Consider the following 21,009-nt stretch of genomic DNA (forward strand, 5'->3'; position numbering starts at 1 on the left):
CAAGACTGCATGATAAGTCCTTTGTGTGGTTTAAAATAATATACATAAAGTGCTCTTGAGCAATCATTCATTTACATTTTAGCCATTTGTGTTGGTGCTTGAAACATAAATAATGTGGACCAATGTACATCACACTTTAATGGAGATATTATACATAGACCATTGTGCTTCTTGTTTTTCCTAGACCAAATGGTGTGTGGGTGAAGCACATTTTAGTTTGTAGGTGTTGTATTTCTCTAAAAAGCTATGAGCATCAGGAGTCCAGCAGAGTTAAATAACTTATTTGTGCAAGGAAGTTGAAAACCGTTTCCATGGAGTCGATAGCACAAAGAGCTAATATCCAACCTTTTAGGACATTGTTTTTTATTTTTTTTATTTTTATTTTTTGGTAGGCTATATTAAAATAATGTTCAGAAAGGAAAATGCTTTGAACATACTATTCAGTGTCTAGATTTAGTTTCTTCAGGACAATAGAACCTCAAGATTGATGAGCAGCAGTGTTCATCATTGATAAGAAGAAATGTTTCTTGAGTAGGAAATCAACATATTTGAATAATATCTGAAGGATCATGTAACAATGAAGAATGAAGAATGAGTAATGGCTGCTGAAAGCTGCGGCTTTGCCATCAGGAATAAATGAATAAATACAAAAATGTAGCAATATTTCAATATTACTGCTTTCACTGTGTTTCACATAAAAAAAATGTAGTCTTGGTTTTTGATTTTTAATCCCCCCCTCCCTTGCCTCACAGTGCTTTGGTCTAAATGCCTGCTTTGCTCTTTTACATCACCTTAACATACACAAGTCCGGTGAGAGAGACCTTAACTGTTATGGAAGTCCAGTAAGTAAGGCTGTCGGCTATTTTATTCACTTAAGTCGTGGCCTAATGGTTAGAGAGTTTGACTCCTAACCCTAAGGTTGTGGGTTTGAGTCTCAGGCTGGCAATACCTCAACTGAGGTGCCCTTGAGCAAGGCACGAATCCCCAACTGCTCCCTGGGTGCCGCAGCATAAATAGCTGTCCACTGTTCTGTGTGTGTGTTCACTTTGGATGGGTAAAATGCAGAGCACAAATTCTGAGTATGGGTCACCATACTAGGCTGTATGTCACTTCACTTAAACATCGGATGAAGTGATTATTTTATCTTTAATACATAATGCCAGTGAATTTTTCAATGAGTCCGCTATGTTAGTATTAATAATGTTACCTGCTTAATGGAAAGGGTTGCCAAGTGTTCACAATAAAACCCGCCCAATTGCTACTCAAAACTAGCCCAAACTAACCACGTTTTGAGTGGGGTCCCCCCAATAAATATCACGTTTTGGGGGTTAAAATGTACATTAATGGGGTCATTTCAACCAACGGCGCGAACATGAAAAACAGCCTGCGGCAACAGTGAAAAAGAAGCCCAATTCCACAGGAAAACTGTGGACTTGGCAACACTGTGACAGATAGTAATGTCTACAAAGGACACGAGCGCTGTCACAGCACGACCACTACAGCTTGACGTTGTCTAATTTGTCACGGTCTCCCTGCTGCACTAATAGTAGTATTGCTTTTCTCTATGTATACATATACATACAAGTACAATTTTAGCTGGATTATTTGTGTCCCTTTCAAAAATAGTTCTTGAGATATTTTATGTTTATTGCCCCCCCCAACTGTTAGACAAAATTTACGCCCCTGCTTCGGGGTGATTAAAAGCAAATAACTATAGCCATAGCTGTGATTGTGGACAATCAGCATCTGAACATCAAGCAACCATTTAATTGTGCAACACATGTTCAACCTCTGGTTAGCAACAACTAGCACTAAAACAAAAATCACATAAAACAAATGAGGAGTTTGTGTAGATGAAACAATTCCCATTAGTGCTGTTAATCTGATGGGTATTAGGGCCACAAGGGGTATTTTTAAAAACATTGCAATTTGCTGATTGTTGGAAGAGTCATGATTTATTAAAAAAGCTTTTTCACTACAAACACAGCTACTCCAGAGAGGGCAAACAAACAGACCAGCCATCACTGACCTGTAGTGCAGTTTATTTAAAAGTTTGAGGAAAATTATGGTTTTGCAATGTGAAAATAATAAAGTTTATCTAGAGTACAAGTCAATGAGGTTGAGGAGCGCAATCAAGAATAAAAACTTCTTGTGCCTTGAGATTAATTTTTTCCACTCTCTCTTCAGAGGAAGAAAAATTACTTTCATTATATCATTTAATTCGTAATACCTGTCAACCCAAGAGAGCTGTCCCTACAAATTCAACCAGCACTGTTGTTATTGAAAGCCAAAAAAAATAAAAATTCTAACAGTGCACAATATTGTTTTTTTCATTTTCAGTCTGGTCACGTATGTCTTGTTTATAACTTCCTCTTCTGCAAATAGGCATGGTCAAATGAATGCAAATACATCCCATTATTGTGAGTAACATAAGAGACGGGGGGCTAAGAGTGAGTGACACATAAGGTCTTGGGTTTGCTGAGAAAATATTAAACGAAATGAAACATGATGGAGTCATTTTGGAGACCTGTAAAGTAAGTTCAAATAAACATGAAAAACTAATTGTGTTTCACTTGTTCCCTTGATATAACTATGGAAAACACCTGAAAATGAAAATAAGATATATTGAAGAATATTTCAATGGGGTTCAAAACAGCACTGTATACCATTCACTTATTTTATGGATTGTACTTTGATGTAGTATCCCATACAGCCATAGAAGTTTATCCAACTACGTTGAGTTCCACTTCTGAGAAACCCTGAAATGTGAAAGGGTCTTGTTTTTATGTGATCCATCCCTTTAAATGTGCAGATGGAGCAGAGAAGGGATTTCAGAAGGATATTCAAATGTAGTGATGTTAGTAACTATTTACATACCCTTATATATAATTTTAACTGACAGTTTTATATGAACGTGTTCTTGCTTTAATTTTTGGACCTCCTTTTAATTTAATGAACCATTTACACGAGTCATATTGTAAGTGTTGATTCATCACTCACAAATGCTGTTTTACCAATAAGGCTGCCAAATATATGCACAAACTCTGTCTCGGTTTATTTCATACAAGTCTTTTTGAGAGGTCTCATTTGAGCGTAACCATATTTAATGAGTTTTGGTTGTGTTTATGCTACTCTTATGACTGTCCTAGAGTTGGCATGCAATGTCCATTTGCTGCAGAGTGTCTGAAATAGAAATCAAATCATTTGGCTGTCCTAATGTGTTTTGATTTTTTTCCATTAGCAGGCCAGTCGTTCTGGCGTTCACGCTGGCATGATCATAATTAGTGTCTTCCATTTGCATTATTGCAGTCAATTGAACCGGTAGAGCATTGATCCCATGCTGATTGGCACTACCTGCACCACTTTACAGCAGTGATCTGAGTTACAAGCCAGAGCTGGTTTCTGAACCCTGACTGCATTAAACCTGCTTGTGTATGTCGCTTTCCATTTGCAGGGCTAATGTGTCCCAGCTTTGGAACAACCTCCCGACATGAGGCCCTTGATGGTGATGGGCAAATTAAGGTTGACTTCCAATCGATCAGGGCCTGGCCTGGCCCGCACCATAGGGAGATACTCGCACACTACGATTAAAACCCCTGCAACCCCCCACCGCCAAACAGTCGTTGACCCAAACGACCTCCAGTGTTTTCTACATTGCATCAACTACTGATGAACACTCTTTATTTTTTTATTATTATCACTCAATGGGTTATTTAACCATGATTCATTATGTCTTTGGAAGGCTTTTGTCTTTCAAATGCACAAACTCATGTTATTTATTATTTATATGTAGTGCAGGAATTCCCAAAGTGTTTTTTGTCATCTGAAACTCTTTCACCTAATATATTTACTTTAAGTACCCTTGAGATTAAAAAATAAAGATTTTAATTATTCAGTGTCTCATTTACATTATCACGGTTCTGATTATAATAATCATATGAAATGCAGGAAAACAAATAAAATGTTAAATTTTTTTAAATGTTTTATTTTGATTGATGTTGTTTTAAAATGGTTAATTTTTTTTTATGATTTAACAGATTATTTGCTTTTCATTAAACTCAACCCTGTAGTTCCTTTATAAACCACAAGTTGGGAAACGTTTATAATGTCATATTTAATGCATTATTAATTTAATGCATGTATTAATGCTGTAAATAACAAGAAATTTCTTTATCTTTACATTTTAAATCAGTTTGGTACAAAATTGTCCTATTTAAATCAATGAAATAAACAACTTATGCAAGTAATCTAAAAGTAATCAAAAAGTGGTCTTATAACCTAATTTGTGTAATGTAATGGATTATGTTACTAACTACAAATTTTGTTATGTAATTTGGAAGCAGTAACGGACTACAATTTATAAGTAATCTACCCAGTTGTCTGTCTGTAGGTCCTCTGATATGGGCATAACAGTGATTGATGCATTTGACATTTCATTTTCCTTTGAGACAAACAAAAAATAGAAGAATATAGCTGGTTGGTAATCTTAATAATATCTATAATACAGATTACACTCCTCTTCTCGACATCCCTTGAATATGACAGTGGACTGACCTTAATAAAAGGAAAATCATGACTTACCATTGAGAGTCTGACAAAAATGATTTGTACATGCTGTATTTCAAATACTTTTGAGAATCAAATTTGTGATTTTTTAATAAAAATAAATAATACTTTTATGTTCTGATGTTTTGCATTGTCATTTATAATTCTTGACATTCCATGACACGAAGGATGTGAGTCAAGTCTGTCTGATTTTTTATGCAGACAATCTTCTTTATAAAAGTAAGGCTCTCTCTAGTCTTGCTTTTTATCCCTTGTCACGGGGTGAAGAATCACTCGACAAGGTTTCGTGAATATAATGCCCCGGAGGGTGGATTTATTTAAGGTGCAAAGTGCCTGGTGAAGTGAGGTGAGCCGATTCCTGATGGCTGGTGCTTCCCGTGCGTTCCTGTCCTCTTTGGTGCAAATCCAAAACGAAAGTGGGTGTCCAGAATTGGACTAGACCAGCGTTTCATTCAGCTCGAGACCGTCTTGTGAGTGCAGCGTGTGCTGCTTAAAAGTGCGCAGGCTGATGGGGAGCAGCTGTGACCGATCAGCCGGCGGTGAGGACGTGCAAGTGTTCTGTGTTGATTGCCAGGGCGACGCTGATTCCTCCGAGGACGCTCGTCACACCCTCTATGCCATAACTAGTATTATTGTGAATGAGCCACAAAAAAGCAAAAGGAAGCAATAAGCGCTACCGGATGTCATTTGGGATTTATACATTTAGATCATTCTATAGTAACATACATGATTATCAAAATCACTGTCACTCATAAATTAGTGACCTTAAAACAGTAAATACTGATAGCTAAAGAGTCTGCATACTTCAATTTAACTATATAAAGCCTATAGTAAGTCCTAGTAACTTTAATAACAAAAATATGTCTCTACACATAGGCAATCCATAAAACATTGATTTGTATACATGCATATCAAACGCTCACTTGCATTTTTGTAGCAATGAAATACGAAGATCTTGGAGCTGCTGTGGAGAAGGTCTGAAAGGACCACCTATAGCTATTTCATCACTTCATGCAGCAGCCTCTTGCTTGCTTGCTGTAAGTGCCATGCTTGACTACAGTAGTTTCTGACCGTGTTAGTAAGACTGTGTATATGTGTGTATATCTGAGTGTTTGCCTGTGAGAGATTGTTTGTTTGTTTGCTTATAGCCAACTAAATTATAATACCGACCACCGCACGTTAATTGACTTTGATTGAGGATTGCCCTGTTTGGACCAGTAAGCTCTCATAACTGAAAACAATTGTACATAATATTTTGGGGAGGTAGGGAGACCAAAGCCATTTTTGTTGGACTCTTTATTTTTGGATAGGGAGGTATGTAAGTAATTTTCTTTTCTTTTTGTAATTAGAGCAGTTAGAGGTAGCTATATAAGAATGATTTTTATTTATTTATTTTTATTTTTTTTGTTATTTTGGTCTTGTCTGCTCCCGAAGCTAAATTCCCCCATTTGTATTGTAAAACTATTATGCTCATTAAAATATAAATTTTTAGCTTTTAAGAAATAACTCCTTTACCACAGACAGAGCATAACATAGCTCGTTGAGAAATGCACGCAACCAATTTAGGAAAAAACGCGGGTTCTTGTTTCTTGGCAACCCGTGTATCTCTAATGTGTCCGCCCATCTCTCTCTCTCTCTCTCTCTCTCTCTCTCAGCTGTGCGCCAGCGCTCCATCCACCTGTGCCTAGGTAACGTGATCACGCAATTAATTGCGGGAGCGCGCACTCTGTTTTAGTGTTCCGCGTACCCGCAGCGCATTGGAGGCTGATGTAGTCTTTTACCTCGTGGAACAGGAAATCTGAATAGCTATTTCTTTCATAAATCCTTGGGTTGGGGTTTGTTTGTTTTTGTTATTTTCTTCTTCTTTTTTTCTTTTAGGTTCTTAACTGTCGTAAGATATCAAAAGTAACAGGTAAGCGCATATATCTTACAGTACCTCCAGTATAATTTTGGTGTGCTTACTGACGTTTCTCCTGCGGTATTTCATTACTCACCGTTAAACTTGTTTGTAAGACAGCTGTGACAGGAGCTGTCAAAACCCGTAAGTGTTTAAACACCACAGGTTAAGTATTTGCAACTTTCCTTTCATTAATGACACTTCATGAAAGCAGGCGGAAAAATTAATCAGTGCTTGTGTGTTCTGTTAAGTGTCGTGAACGAGGGAAGCACGCCCCCTTACAGCAAGTGCGCGGTCCCGTGACTTGCACGTTAAACCTGGCTGAGTCAAAACTGTTACTCTCGCGCAGAGCTCCGACCTTGCCCACTACGAGGACACGTCAAATCACAGCTGTACTCTCTCTTTTCGCAGGGTCAGATCCACGGAGTCCAGCATCTTCGTGACATAATATAAGCTGTTCTGGAACGGGAACGAACGCTTAAGTCGTTTTATGGAGGCTTGTGGGACGCAACGAAACATTTCTTAAAGTATTGGCACTGAGGATATCAGTTCAGACCCCCCTTTGATTCGGAACATAGTCTTGTTTGGATTTCAGCCTGTTTGAAATGTGGCGTTTTGTGCTCGAGATAAATGTGCTATGTGTGTGATTTGGAGAGGATCTTGTGGAAGGTGTCCAGTGGGAAAGAGACTGGGTGGACTCATCTGCAACTGATCCCCGTTTTCTGATCGCAATGGACTTGGAATGAAGACAAAACATGGATATAATCTGGGAAATATTTATTATCCTTCAAGCCAATCTCATCGTTTGCACTTCAGGTAAGACTGTATATTGATTCTTTTGACAATAAGTGCTTTACATTATTTTTATAATAGCTTAAGTTGTGTTAAACAAAATTTAGTTTGACCCTGTCATTTGAAATAATATAGCATAAAAAAATCTTTCAGAAGGCTCAGAATTCTGTAGAAATCCAGTTTTGGATAATATATAAATATTTTATTTTTGGTGCCTACCACGATACACGTAATTTTATGATAATTTCTGTAATAATAATGTATTTAGCTTAATAAAGGATTTTTTTTTTTTTTGACGATCCGATTGCCATCGAATATTAGCAAACTCAGTCTGGTATATATTGTGTTATAAATGGGCTGGGCATACAGTAAGTTAAGCGTTAATTAAATTAAAATTAAATAGCATTAAATTAGGTCGGGGGCTATAAGTTTTTTTTTTTTAAATATATATATAAATGTGAAATAGTGATTTTGGAGGTGGATTAACCCGGAATTTCGGCACGAATCCCTGACTGGTCTTACTGTCACCATTACCAGTTACTATCACTTTAGTCCGTCTGTTGGGGAGCCGAATGATCTCGAAAATAGGTTGTTCTCTCTGACATTATAGTGCTAAAAAAAACAGAAAGGCCACGGAAATAACTTAAGTGGGCAGAAGTCTGAATGACTGCCAAAAGCCGTCCAAATAAGAATCGCCAACATTATTATGACTAAACAAATCAAGCCCGTTTCTGGTTCAAAGAACCAGAAACCTCCTCGTGAGAGGATTATGGAACGCGTCCAGCAGCGTCGCCCACGCGAGAACTGGACATTGATGGCAACCCAGTGCGCAACACATCCGTCTTTCTCATGACATGATGCGTGGGACAGGAAACATAAACGTCCTTGACCAGTTTTTATGGCCTCTAAGAGCTTCCCTTTTTAGTAGCTTCATGTAAATGCTCACCATCGTACATGAGCTTACTAATATGGCAGTTAAGTCAGACTGTTATGGTGCTTTGGAATATTGTGGATTTATGTTTACTAAACACCTTTCTAAAGTGACATTCCAGGTGAGCACTAGTTAGTATGTGTGAGTGGTTTATTTTCACTTTGTTAGACACATGAAAATTACTAGTCATCTGTTTATGGTGTGATTCAGAATACTGATTCCAAAACTTAATTCTGGTTCCTCTAAAGCATCTTTATATATATATATATATATATATATATATATATATATATATATATATATATATATATATATATATATATATATATATATATATATATATATATATATATATATATATATATATATATATATATATATATATATATATATATATATATATATATATATATATATATATATATATATATTTGTATGTGTATTATTTTTATTTTTATTAATTTTTTTACATGTCTAACATAGACATCAGTTGTAATGAGCATGATGATTATAGTTTAGTAGGGCCCTTACAGTAAGTCTGATAAGATTACTGCCACTTTTGTCTCCTCTTCCACTTCTAGTTAATGAGAATTGTTGTTCACAGCTCATGTTACTTCTAGAATGTGTAATTCTGGAAAACAGGACTTAAATGTTATCCATTTGCAATAGATTGGATTGTGAAAAGTGGACATTACATATCAAAGCAGAGCCAGAATGAATGTCAGTTTGCTTTTTGGTATTCGGTTAACGTTACCCAGTAGCACACAGTCCAAGTGACGTCAATGGAAAAGGATCTTTAAAAAAAAAAAAAGGTTAATGATTACGATGGCAGCCTTTTTAACTTCAGAATAATGTGCAAAATGAATAAGATAAATAAAAATGTATGTGCATTTTAGTAAATTTTGCATTTTGCTATTTTTTTTTTACATCGTCTTTCGGATATTTCCTGGTGTAGCTTAGGTGCATGTTGTTTATTGTCAAGCACATTTCCAATTTTCCACTGCCATCACAAATAGCAAAGGCCTCTAATGTGCTTTCAACTATTTTCCCCAGCAGTTTTCTTGATGACGTGTTTATTTTGTCAGCAATTGCATTGTTTTATGACAGATGGAAAACACTCCATTTTGCTGTTTAATCAAGTTTTTTTTTATTTGTTTTGAAGGTCAAATTTATCTTTGTCTTCGGTATATAACAAGGAAGCTCTCAGTGATTTTGTTGTTTGCTGGTACTCCATGTTCACAAAGATCAAAGATTCTATTTTGTCCCCACTACAATCATAATTGGACAATAACAAGTGTCATCTTCCTTAGGGTTTTGGTTTCCAGACATTTTTACCATAACATCATAGATTTTAGCTGACATTTGCAGAGCATAAGCATTTGTTTAGTTATGGCAGTTAAATTTTTTTTGATGCCATTCTGGATCCAAAAACACAGCAGTTGGTGTATTGACAACCAGAAAAATTTTTTTTCATCTTCATTGGGATTGGGATTGGATCCTTGGTGAACCAGATTACTGCTCCCACATAATTGGATTAATACACCATGTGAACCTGCTGCATACCACTAATGAACAATCATGTACTAGTCTGCCACAGAAGTGGTACCATTCTCTCAGGATACCTAGAATCAGTGTTACTAGTAACCCAGGCACATAATTTTACTATTTTTGTAGCATGAACGCCATCAAACCAATGAGAGCTTCAGGTCTTCCATTGTTTCTCTATGGTGTTGAAACCTAAAAATGTCTGAGTTCTGGTCCCTGTGCAACTGATACTCAACCATTGGCTCATCTACTTTCGATGGAAGGGGCTTACCAATAGGTAATATAGAGGAGCATTTCCTTGTGTCAGTGTGCACCAATACGGCATTTTTAAAGGGTCTGCATTAGGAGTTGATGTAAAATCAATTGCAGTTTGATCAGTTATAAGATTCTTATTGGGATTTAGTTATTTTTGCACTTTCTGGCTCTTTATTTTGATACATTGAATGATAATACTCCCTGACAGTGAGGTCCAAAAGTAAAAAAAAAAAAAAAAAAAAAAAGATTGAGAGCAATTTCTGTGTCAAAATCAAAGTTTGTGTTATTGATCATGCGACTCTTTGTGCAGACGTCAAATGATCTTGCTTCTATTGAAGCCACTGATGCTCTTCAATCATGCTTGAGAACATGATCATCAGATTCAGGTGAAATAATATAAAATAATTTTTCAATTTAACTTTTCAAACAAATTGATATGCTGCCTTCATAATTATTTAATAAAACATGTTAAACCTCATTGTATTAGTATTATGTTAATTTATTCATTTGGACTCTTTAATTTAGCTCTTTATTAACCTCTGACATCCTTAAGTTAAAGTCCAGGGAAGTTAATGAGTAGGGAAGATAATAAGTATACCATCTTTGCATAAGATGTGTGTCAAATACACATTCACTCTAAATCATAATAAGTAAGCACAATGAGTGCATTCAATCTCCTCGAGAATTGAACGCACATGCTCCTCGCGTTTGCACAGAATCCATCAATCATATTGTCAAGTCCTCAAATGGAGACACAAACTAACTGAAACGTTTTGCAGAGTGTTTCCTACATGTACGCAAACAAACTGCTCTTGAAGACAAAATAAGCTGATGACGTGCATTACAGATACCCTCTTATACTTCCAAGTGCTCGCTACTGTCGTTATGAGTTGTGCAGGTCAATGGTTTGGGGTGTTTTCACACTTGCTTTAATCACTGGTCACGCTGATGGCATTCAGGTATAGGAACACAAGGTCCTAGGTAGCTTCAAGATTTTGGTGATGATAAAACAACAAATTTAAATATCTGAGTTGTTGAGCGGAAACGTTGAATGTCCAAATAAATATATATAATAATAAAGTTTATTATAGCTAAATGGGCACTTAGTTTTGTATTGATGAATACATTTGGGAGTTATGAGGTTTGCTGACAGTTTGAGGATCCAGTGGTGTTACAAGGTTTAGTCACAAGCTCTTTTGAATGCTTTTCATGGTTAGATATTTGTAAAACCCACAAATGGACATTAAAATGACCAATCGCATTGATTTAAAATAATAATGACGAAATAATTATAATGATAATTTTCCACGTCACACCTGACAACTTCTCACAGCACACTAGTGTGCCGTGGAACAGTGTTTGGGAAACACTGCCCTAGGGTATGTAGTGTCGAGTTCCCTTGAAGGGGAATCTCAATTTCAACAAACCAGAGGTTATGGTCCTGCTTTGTTGCACTGTGCCTTTGCTTATCATGAAAACAAAAGAGTCTGCAATGCATTCATCCCGTTAATTGGAAGAATGGGTGTTAAAGTCCACAAGCATCTGGACTTCTGTAAATCTCCATTTAAGTTGTTTTTCTACTCAATTCACTGATAGAAGCATACATAAATGTTGTCCACCTTAGTTCTTAGTAATCTTTCAAATACATTTCAAACCTTTTGAAAATGAGAAAATTCTGTTATTTTTTTTCCCCGAAGAACTTGATTAAACCGTTCTGAATACTGTTCTTTTAAAGAGCACCTCTATTTATTGAGAGTGAGGCATTTATGGTGGCATTATTAAGATGTAAAGAAGTTGAATGCACTTTCATCCATAGTGGCTAAATGTTGTAATTTATCAAGTCCTAATTTGTATGGTTGTGAGATTTTAACTCCTTAAGCAGTTGTGAGCACAATATATTATATGTGAATGATTTTAAATAGAATATTCAAATTAATGCATTAAATTGATGTTTTTTTTGTTCCTTGCAGAAAATGTAACTTAATTGTATAGATTAAATTAGAGAAAATGTGCTAAAATACAGATACAAAGATAAAATTGGAGTAATGTTTCTCATTAATGAAGCCATGCTTGTTTTTTTTTTCTTTTTTTATGCTCTCTACAAAATTACTCCCACCTTTCCTGAATCCTGACATTTTTAGTGTATATATTTAATTAGCCTAAAGAAAGCATGCCATTTAATTCAGCATTTGATTCATTAGCTAGAAAACTTCAAACTAGACACAAGCCATATTTTAAAAACTGAAAGGCTGAAAACCTTCTAAATCAACCGCGGGATAGGAGCAGCTGTGTTTAGCCAGGTCTTCCCTGATGGGTGGGTGTAGCTAAGACTATTGACTGTCACATGGAGCGGGCATAGCCATTTGTAAAAACACAGCCATGAATCTTGTCACAAACCCACAGCAGCAAGACACTATGACATGTTTTCTCTGGCTCTTAGGTGCCCTGTGGCTCATCATCCACAATGTGCACCTGGCCACTCTTAGCTTAACAGCCGACGCTCGCCACAGCCTAACGGCAATCTTGGCTCTCTTTGCAAGAGAAGCCTTGCTGCTCCACATGTGTGATGCAGAGAAGCGGTTTTTAATGTTTGGGCAATGCCACGGCTAAAGGCTGGAATGTTAAGCGTTGATATCTTTAGTACAGAGGCTTTAGCTGTGGCTGGGTGATCCGGCATGCCCACACTGGGCAACAGTCTCAGACGACTAATCTGATAATCCCATGCAGATGTGTCTGTGAGTGAGTTTGCATCTGTGCATGTGGAACGAGAGAGAGAAGAGACTAAGCGTTGCAAGTCTGTCAGCATCCTCCTTACGTGATTTGGTTGTTTATCAGTTTCCCTTCTGGGATGAGGGGCTTAATGTCACAGTTCAAAACGTTAAGATATTATGGAAATTGGCAAATGAATTGTTCTAAGTGAACCTGAATGCACAATACAGATGCAGATTGTGTTCTTGCTGGTAAAAGTGTGTGGGTCTCTGAGGAAAATAGCTGCAAATACTCCTGTAATACTGATAAAGTTTATATCTGCTAGTAAAACTTCCATTCTCACATATTGCCTCAATGCATTTCTCGGGGGAAGTGCCAAGTTCTCCATGTTGTTCTACTGGTCAAGGCAGTGGGTGTGTTTCATACCATGCCATCTGTCATATAATTTATTTATAGTAGAATAAGTTAGTGCTGCTGCTTGGGTCATAGTAAGGCCATCAAGAGCTAACATCCCCCTCCAGTATTAAATCTTTTGTTAAATCACAGGATACAGACCATTAAGGCCCCAATATACTCATTGCAATTTTTCCCCGGTTGTTTCGTTTGGGGTAAAAAGAAGTTTAAAATACCTTTGCAGTAGTATACTGTTAGCTATACCTGATACTACCCAGAAACCCATGCTTCTGGGAAGAGTGTGTCTAAATGAATATGTAAATGTGCTGCTCTCCATAACAAAATAAACATAAAACAAAAATTAGAAAACAGCTGTTAAGAAAGCATCTGATCATAGTGATGTGGATATTATTTCACCAGCTCTGCAGTTCGGCACTCCAGTTAAGTCACGTTACACTTATTTATACAACTGGCTGCTTTAAAGCAAGGAGATTTACAGTATAAAGGATGGAAAAACTGTCAGTGTCTTTCAATTAGAATTACAACTTTCTACCATAATGTAGCCCTAAAGTGTATTCATGTTTTTACTCGTGAACGTCTAACTCGACAGATTGAACCGAAGAAATGAACCAGAGAGAATTTTCACGTCAAAGAATGCGGATCCCCAGAGCACACTTTTTTTCAGAAAGAAAAAAATGTTTTTTTGAACTCCTGATTTTGTTAGAAATTATGTCATACAAGATGGTTCTTCGATTTAGCTACCGGGGTTCATACATGCATTATTCATTTTTTAATGAGCGGGACAACCGCATTAAGATGTGGAAGAGCTTTTATGCACTTTTTTTTTCCATTGTAGGTACATGTTTTTTATTAATCAAATCTTAATTTGCAAGGTTCTTGTAATGTACTGTAATAACTCAAGCAGTTGTAGGCATTTTATATGTAGGCTATATGTATATAGTAAAATATATATACTAAATTGTATATAGAATATTCAAATTAATGTATTTAATGTCTTTTTTATTTTTCTCATGTAGAAAATGTACATAGATCTAATTAGACAAAAATATGGTGAAATATGTTGATAATTAGTTGGGCAGTCAGTCGGTTTTAATCTAATTAGTTACATGGTGTGGCAATTCATAAAACTTAATTAATCCCAAATGGAATGTGGCTGTGAAAATACACCCAAAAGATAATTTAAAGCCATCACTGTGTTAAATGATAAAAGTATCAAGTAGACGTAAAAAAATTACTTTGGAAAGAAATGTTTTGTTTTAATTCAACATAATAATTATTACACATAAAAGTTAAGGATACAATGGCCATTATTATTTTCTTTTTTTTTTATTCATATAGAAACATGTTTATTATTATTATGGTAATTAAATGATACTCGGAATAATCAAATAAAACTGCCAGTCAGTGGCAGTAAATGACTTTGAGTAAGGCTAATGATACACAGGGCATCTCTTTGAGCAATGTTATCGGGAAACTTTGGCCAATGTTGCCCTGTGTATCATCAGCCTAAGTAATTGAGTAATTCAATCATTCAATTCATTCAAATGGCTGATGGCTTTCTTTATGGATGTTCGCTAAACTCACGATTAAATTTCATATTTGAAATCACCAATGAAATCTGACAACAACTGTCTCATAAATGTTGTTTCTTTTGCTCGAATAGCATTAAAAAACACATTTTTCAAGCTAGACCAGCCAATGTGCATCTAAGAACGCTGACTGTTTCTATGGCAAACGGGAAATTTAACAGCAGCTGCAGTGATGCAATGAATATATCGATTGGCTCTTTTATTCATAAGCTGGGACTTCCTTCGATAGAGTGGCCATTTCGAGCATTGCATTTTATTTCCCCATTCAAAACTTTGCGTGACACGTCTTGGGTATTCTATAGCCTTGACTCGTATTATTCGGAACAAAAACAGCAGTAGTGTTATATTGCTCTCGCTGCTTGTGTGATATCGCTTTTCATATTATAGAAATAATTTAATTTAAATTTTAGGGACACGTAAATAAATGTATGTACTACATAACATACAGTGAGTTGTTGCCCTGCATCATGTTTGTCGAGCTGTATGAAATTAATGATGATATACAGGTTTGGGGTGGGGCCATTCAAATATTTGAATCACGTTATTTATCCATATCTAATTAATTACTAATTAATATTATTAATTAATAATAATAAAACTTATCATGTAAAAGTGACAGCCCTGATAATTAGATAAAGTTGGAGTAATGTTAAAATAACCATGCTTGTAATGTTTCTGAAATCGTACTCTAACTCTATATAATTACTCCCATTACTCCCTCGTATTTAAAAATACACTGAAACCCTGAAAACCTGTTAAACTTCTAAATCAACTTTGGATCAGGAGAAGCTATGTCTGAAACATGACATGTAAATTACACCAAATTTCATAGAATGTGTTGTAAAGTTTACGTTCATTCCCGAACCCTTTCACACAAAACAAGAATCCCTAGAACAAATACTAATGGATAGTATGGCAATGTCGCTTAATACAGTTATGTTCATACATTATTTGTATTCTAATTTATATATTTTTTTAGCATGACAACTGCATTCTATAACCAAACTGACACCTGTGCATTTTTCAGGACCTCATTCTTTGCCAATCTGTGCTGTTTGAACAGAGCCACACTGGACCGCGCTAGTCAACTGCTGTATCAAATAATGTGGGAGCCGCACTGAATTGTGTAATGGTGTTAATTACGTCCTGTGTTTATAAGTTCCATGTTAATCATTAGGTTTTTTCGTTTGCTCATGGAGGAGAAGACATTAGTTGAGCTCATTCGAAGATGGATGAACTCACACCTTGATCAGGTTCATTTAGTAACCAGCTGTCATTTGTAATAAAACTTCCCAATGTAATGGGCATCACAATATTTAATAATGTTGCTATGGTTACATGAGTTATAATACGGTTGTGACTTTAACTGTTCATTAATACAGCTTTGTATTGAAGCAGCCACCAATATCTGCAGAACTAACAAAACTAAAAACCTTTTTCTAAGAAATTATATGCCAATTTTTTGTTTATTTGTATGAAAAAAACGCTGAAAGATTAATGGGAGAAAATATGGTTATTATTTATTACTTTATTTAATTTAACTAAATGATTAATTGAATAATCAGAAAATAACTGATAGATTACTTCATAGAAGAATCTACATAATTTTTACTTGCAGCTCTAATTCTGATGTAAAGAATATAATTGCTGTTGAAAAGTCTTTATATTACTTCTAAAACCATTATGCCAGGCTTTGAAGAAGCCAGTTCAGAGGTCCGTTCAGTGGCACAGAGGAATGATGAAACATATCAAAGGTGATTACACGTACAGCATATCGGCTGGCCTTTTTATATTGATAAACGGTTCAGGATGCTTGGTCTTGATTGAAAGAGTCCACCGGGGATGAGCCCTGCAACATTACACAGGTGCAGCTGGATCCATAATGTGATGCCACAAACGGGCCGAAAAACAATTATCTCATAAGTCAGTAAGCACAGCTGTCGGCAAGGTCAAGTTTCATTTATGGGCGGCATTTGCGACTCTTTCTCTTTTCACCCTGCATGGATGAGCCCTGGGACTGCCTCAGGTCCATGATGAATACTAATACTCTGACAATTAGTTTCTCAAGTGTTTATTTACAACATCACCTAATTTCTCTGGAAGTGCCATGTCTAGGTAGTTTATCATTTGGGTTTGAAATGCTCTTTAGATGGAGCAGGGATATAAATGTATGCATTAGCAGACTACCAATTCTCTTCTATTATTCTCCACTTCCATTGAGGAAATATTTTAGAACAATATTTGGACTGTAGTAAAGGTGAGAGTCTAAAGGTGTATAGCCTTAAATTAATAGCCCCCACCCCACCCCCCCTCCACCAAATTAAAACAGTCAACTTGGACATAATGATTGCTATTGATATTTGATCAGGTTAAATGGTGGAAACTATTATAACGTGGCTAGGGCAAGGCAAACAGACCAAAGTTGTTACTGGTCTAGGGATTATTATAAACCTTTTTCAGTGCACAGCAAATTTGATGCTATACAAATTGAACGTATTTCTGAAAGGCCAAGTGAGAGCCTGACTACCTTTTCTTATTTATGGATATGACATAAGCACGCATGGAAATTTGACGCTAGTACATTTTCCCTGCAAAAAAACATTATTAAATCATTATTATAGGCTTACCGTAGTGATATGAGGTTAGGCAAAAACAAGGAAGATGGATTCAAACAACAAAACATTGCACCGTGTAGCTTTAATGCTTGAAATAGTTCAAATAAAAACATACTAAAGAGTAAAGATGAACAGATCAGTTGAACAGTGAACAGTCATCTTTAATATAGTTCAGATGTCCATTTTATACTCCTATAACAGAAACATTAAACAGCAGGGTAAACTGGTGGAAACAACACAACTGTAAATTAAACTCGGGGGCATCCTTATGATGTCCTTATTAAACTGTATTTTAAGACTTCGATCCCTGTCAGTATGTCCTGTTTCTAAATATGCTGTAACTAAGGGTAACTAAATGTGGCAGAAAAATGTAATCCTTGTGCTCAAATGGTAGTGCCTTGTTTTCATGTGTATCAGGGGCACAATTGCATGTGTTCTCACAGGTCCAATTCTCTCTGCAGCTGTGAGAATGTTATAGTTTCTATGGTCTCTAATATACAATTTAAAGAGTCCCTCATGCCAAATAGATGTTAATAATAATGAGCATTACTCGTATCTCAACATAAACAGAACTTCTCCAACATCAAATAAATGCTATGACCATTTGGTCGAATAATGTTGCTTCTCTTCAATCTTTATACCATGGATGGGCATTTTGAGCAGTTCTGTTGGTCTGTACTCTAACACACAAAAAATTAATAATAATTTACTCAATACTTGTCATATTCAGCACTAGTAACATATTCTCCTGGACTTCTGAAGAAACCAAAAATATCAATAATTAAAATATTGCTACACTTGCACTACATTCATATTTAAAAACTGCGTTCATCTTCTCGTCCATCTACTTGTCCCCACTGACTTGTTTGAAAACACCTAAATCACCTTGCTGTGCAAGCTTAAAATGTCATATATGCTCACTAAGATGATACCGAGAGGCCAGACAGACTAAAATTGTCACTCTATTCTTCTGACACATCATTTTATTAGCAAAATATTCCACTACTCACTGGTGCATCCAGGTCACACTAAAAATAGACATTCAGTGTATGGCCTTAAAAGCAACTGTCATCTGATCAATATTCTGTCATCTCTGCAGGATATGATATGAAGACTGTAAAAAGTAACATTTATCTTTAGCAATATTATTAAAATGTGAATGGCAGACACAACAATGTTGCTACTATATATATATATATATATTATCACATTACTAAATGTGTCATTGTTTTCGAATACTTTTTGTTTTTAAATGTATCCCCTTGGGATAGTGCCTTCAAAAAGCTCAGCTTCTGTTGCACAAAAACACCATCTCCAAACGTAGGCCAAAACTGTGTTTTCGAATTTATTCAGATTAATGTGGACGTAGCTTTGGATGTAGCTGAAAGCACTGTGAGATTAGAGTGAGAGATTCAATGGAAAAGTACATTTCATTGATGCACACAACGTGTGTAAAGAAAAATCCATATGTTTAAATGGTGTTAGTGAACTACAGTAGTTGGTACAGAAAGAGTAGTCACCTACCTACTCATGCACGTCTCTAATCTCTAGTAGTGACAAATGAAGACAAGTTTGCCTATGTGCCTTTTATGTTTAGCTGTTGTGAAGTGCCTCTTTAAAAATCCTTTACCAAACAGGGGGGTCGCTCCATTGGGAACAGGGATCAGAATATTTGTGTTAATTACTTTTTGATGTATTGACACCAACTCTGCAGACGTTCAATAGGTTTGTTACCTCTGTGCTGCAACTGCCCTCATCTATTCATTTGATTACCCAACTTTGAATAATGCATGAGCAAGTCAGCTGCTGGGAAGCGACACCATTTATAAAATGCTGAAAGGGAAACGCCAGCAGCATTCAGAGATTTGAGTATTATTATTAAGCCAATCATTTGAATGCCATTATTAAAGCATAAAGTGCAAACCCTGCTGGATACCGTTGATACCGTCCCTTAGAGGCAGTTCAGACTTAAACAGGCGATTATGTATTGTCTTCCATCTAACATGGGCCATTGTCTAGCTAGTAACTGTTGTCCCTCCCTTTAATTAGTTTTGACAGGAAGCAAAGCGATGCAGATGTCACCACAAACATCCTGACTGTGGACCTCCTCCAAACCACCACTTACATGAAGTCTCTCGGACAGAATGTTGTGAAATTAACAGCTTTAGATGTCTATTCTGTATTACCTCTGACTTCGTTTTTGCTTTATAGATTTTAAGCATTTCTTTCTGCTAAAGCCAGTAAATATGTTATTGGGGCATCGCCAAGCTGTGTGGGAAATGGAATAAAACTTAGTTGCTTTTCTCAAACTGCTGTCATAATGAAATATGTGATGTCTCATTTTCATGCAGCCTTGCACATTCAACTGGGACACACACAAGATCTGAGTGCAATGAATTACACTAAATCACAATTGTTCTTTGTTCTTTGGTCCCTGTAAGCTTACAGCCGTATACACTCTTACATAAAAGCCATTTAAAACTCTTGTTTTAATCACAATAGGAACAAAAAACACTACACTTGGATCTTCTATGGAAATCTTTTGTTGCATGAAGTCTGGAGTGCTTGAGTCTTATGCTTTCAGAAATGATCAATTGGCGTTATGTTTTCCTATCCTGTCTCTGTCCTGCTAATGACGGCAGCTTTGAGCTGCAGGGATGGGAGCTTTGTTTTCCCCACTGAGAGGGAAAGAGATTGTTTGATGCAGTGTCTGATGCTTGTCCTGGAGCTTCCACTAAAGCTCTCCTGTATTATTACGCCAATGTCCTTCAGGAGAACATGGCTGATGAATTGTTATTGCCTCTCACTCCATACTAACTTCTGCTTGAAGATAGTTCCTGACAGGAATCCTGAGACAAGGAGAGGGAGAGAGATTTGTGACGTTCATCATGGTGATAAGAAATAAAGTTTTGTAGATTTCAGTTTTGTAGGCCTTGGCATGTTCAAACAGTTCAAACCATACTTTTTTTAATGCACTGTTTACAGGGTGCAAAACCTGAATCCTTTAACTATACTCGAAACCCTTATAGTCAGTCTATTTGGGTAATAATAATAATAATAATAATAATAAAACAAGAAAACCACTTAAACACATTTCATTAAATAAACATGAAATTATTAAATAAGAAATAATAATAAGAAAGTCAGTGGGGACCAGAAAATTTGTTTACCCATATTTTTCAAATTTCATCTTTTGCATATAGCAGAAGAAAGTACAGTAAGTCATACAGGTTAGGAACGGCTTGAGGTAATGTAAATGATGATAGAATTTTAATTTTTGAGTGAACTATCCCTTTAATGTCTGCAGTGCATCTTAAACATACTTTTACGGGAATTAGTTTATTCATTTATAAAAAAAAAAAAGATTTTTACTTGTATAATGCTGGATCCACTCCAGTAGTAATCACTGTAAATACAATACCACCAGCTGTTTTGGAATACAAATTTGAGAAACAATTCAAAAGCACCATTTGGAAGCATTAATACAATCTGAAAAGTCTGCCTACATCCAGAAGTGATCCAAGCAGTTTTAGCATTGTAGTCAACCTCAGTTATAGGGTTTCAACAGCATTATATTCAGATAAAGTAGTGAAATTGTTAGCTTCACCATGTGGTTTGGTTTTTGCTGTAGAGCCTCCAAGAGGTAGAAGCATTCTCACCTCTCCAGCCACCTCCTCTTTTTGTGAAACTGAACCA

General features: G+C 36.0%; 1 protein-coding gene across 3 annotated transcripts in view; it reads left to right on the plus strand.

Moving 5' to 3' along the window:
• Window positions 1-6,760: 6,760 nt before the first annotated feature.
• The window catches only part of ca10a (carbonic anhydrase Xa), a 183,927-nt gene continuing 169,678 nt past the window's right edge, over window positions 6,761-21,009 (plus strand). Inside the window, exons 1-2 of one of the 3 annotated variants that reach the window (XR_009426271.1) lie at window positions 6,761-6,990; window positions 7,118-7,279. Coding sequence is in view for 1 of the 3 variants with exons in the window: in XM_059530858.1 (XP_059386841.1) it covers window positions 7,219-7,279 (61 nt within the window). In the remaining 2 variants the exon portion in view is untranslated. Of the gene's footprint in view, window positions 7,280-21,009 lie in introns of all 3 variants that reach the window. The other 2 variants (XR_009426272.1, XM_059530858.1) reach the window with 2 other exon arrangements.

This window comes from Carassius carassius, chromosome 39 (genome assembly GCF_963082965.1).
Source record: "Carassius carassius chromosome 39, fCarCar2.1, whole genome shotgun sequence".
In the NCBI taxonomy this organism is placed as follows: domain Eukaryota; kingdom Metazoa; phylum Chordata; class Actinopteri; order Cypriniformes; family Cyprinidae; genus Carassius; species Carassius carassius.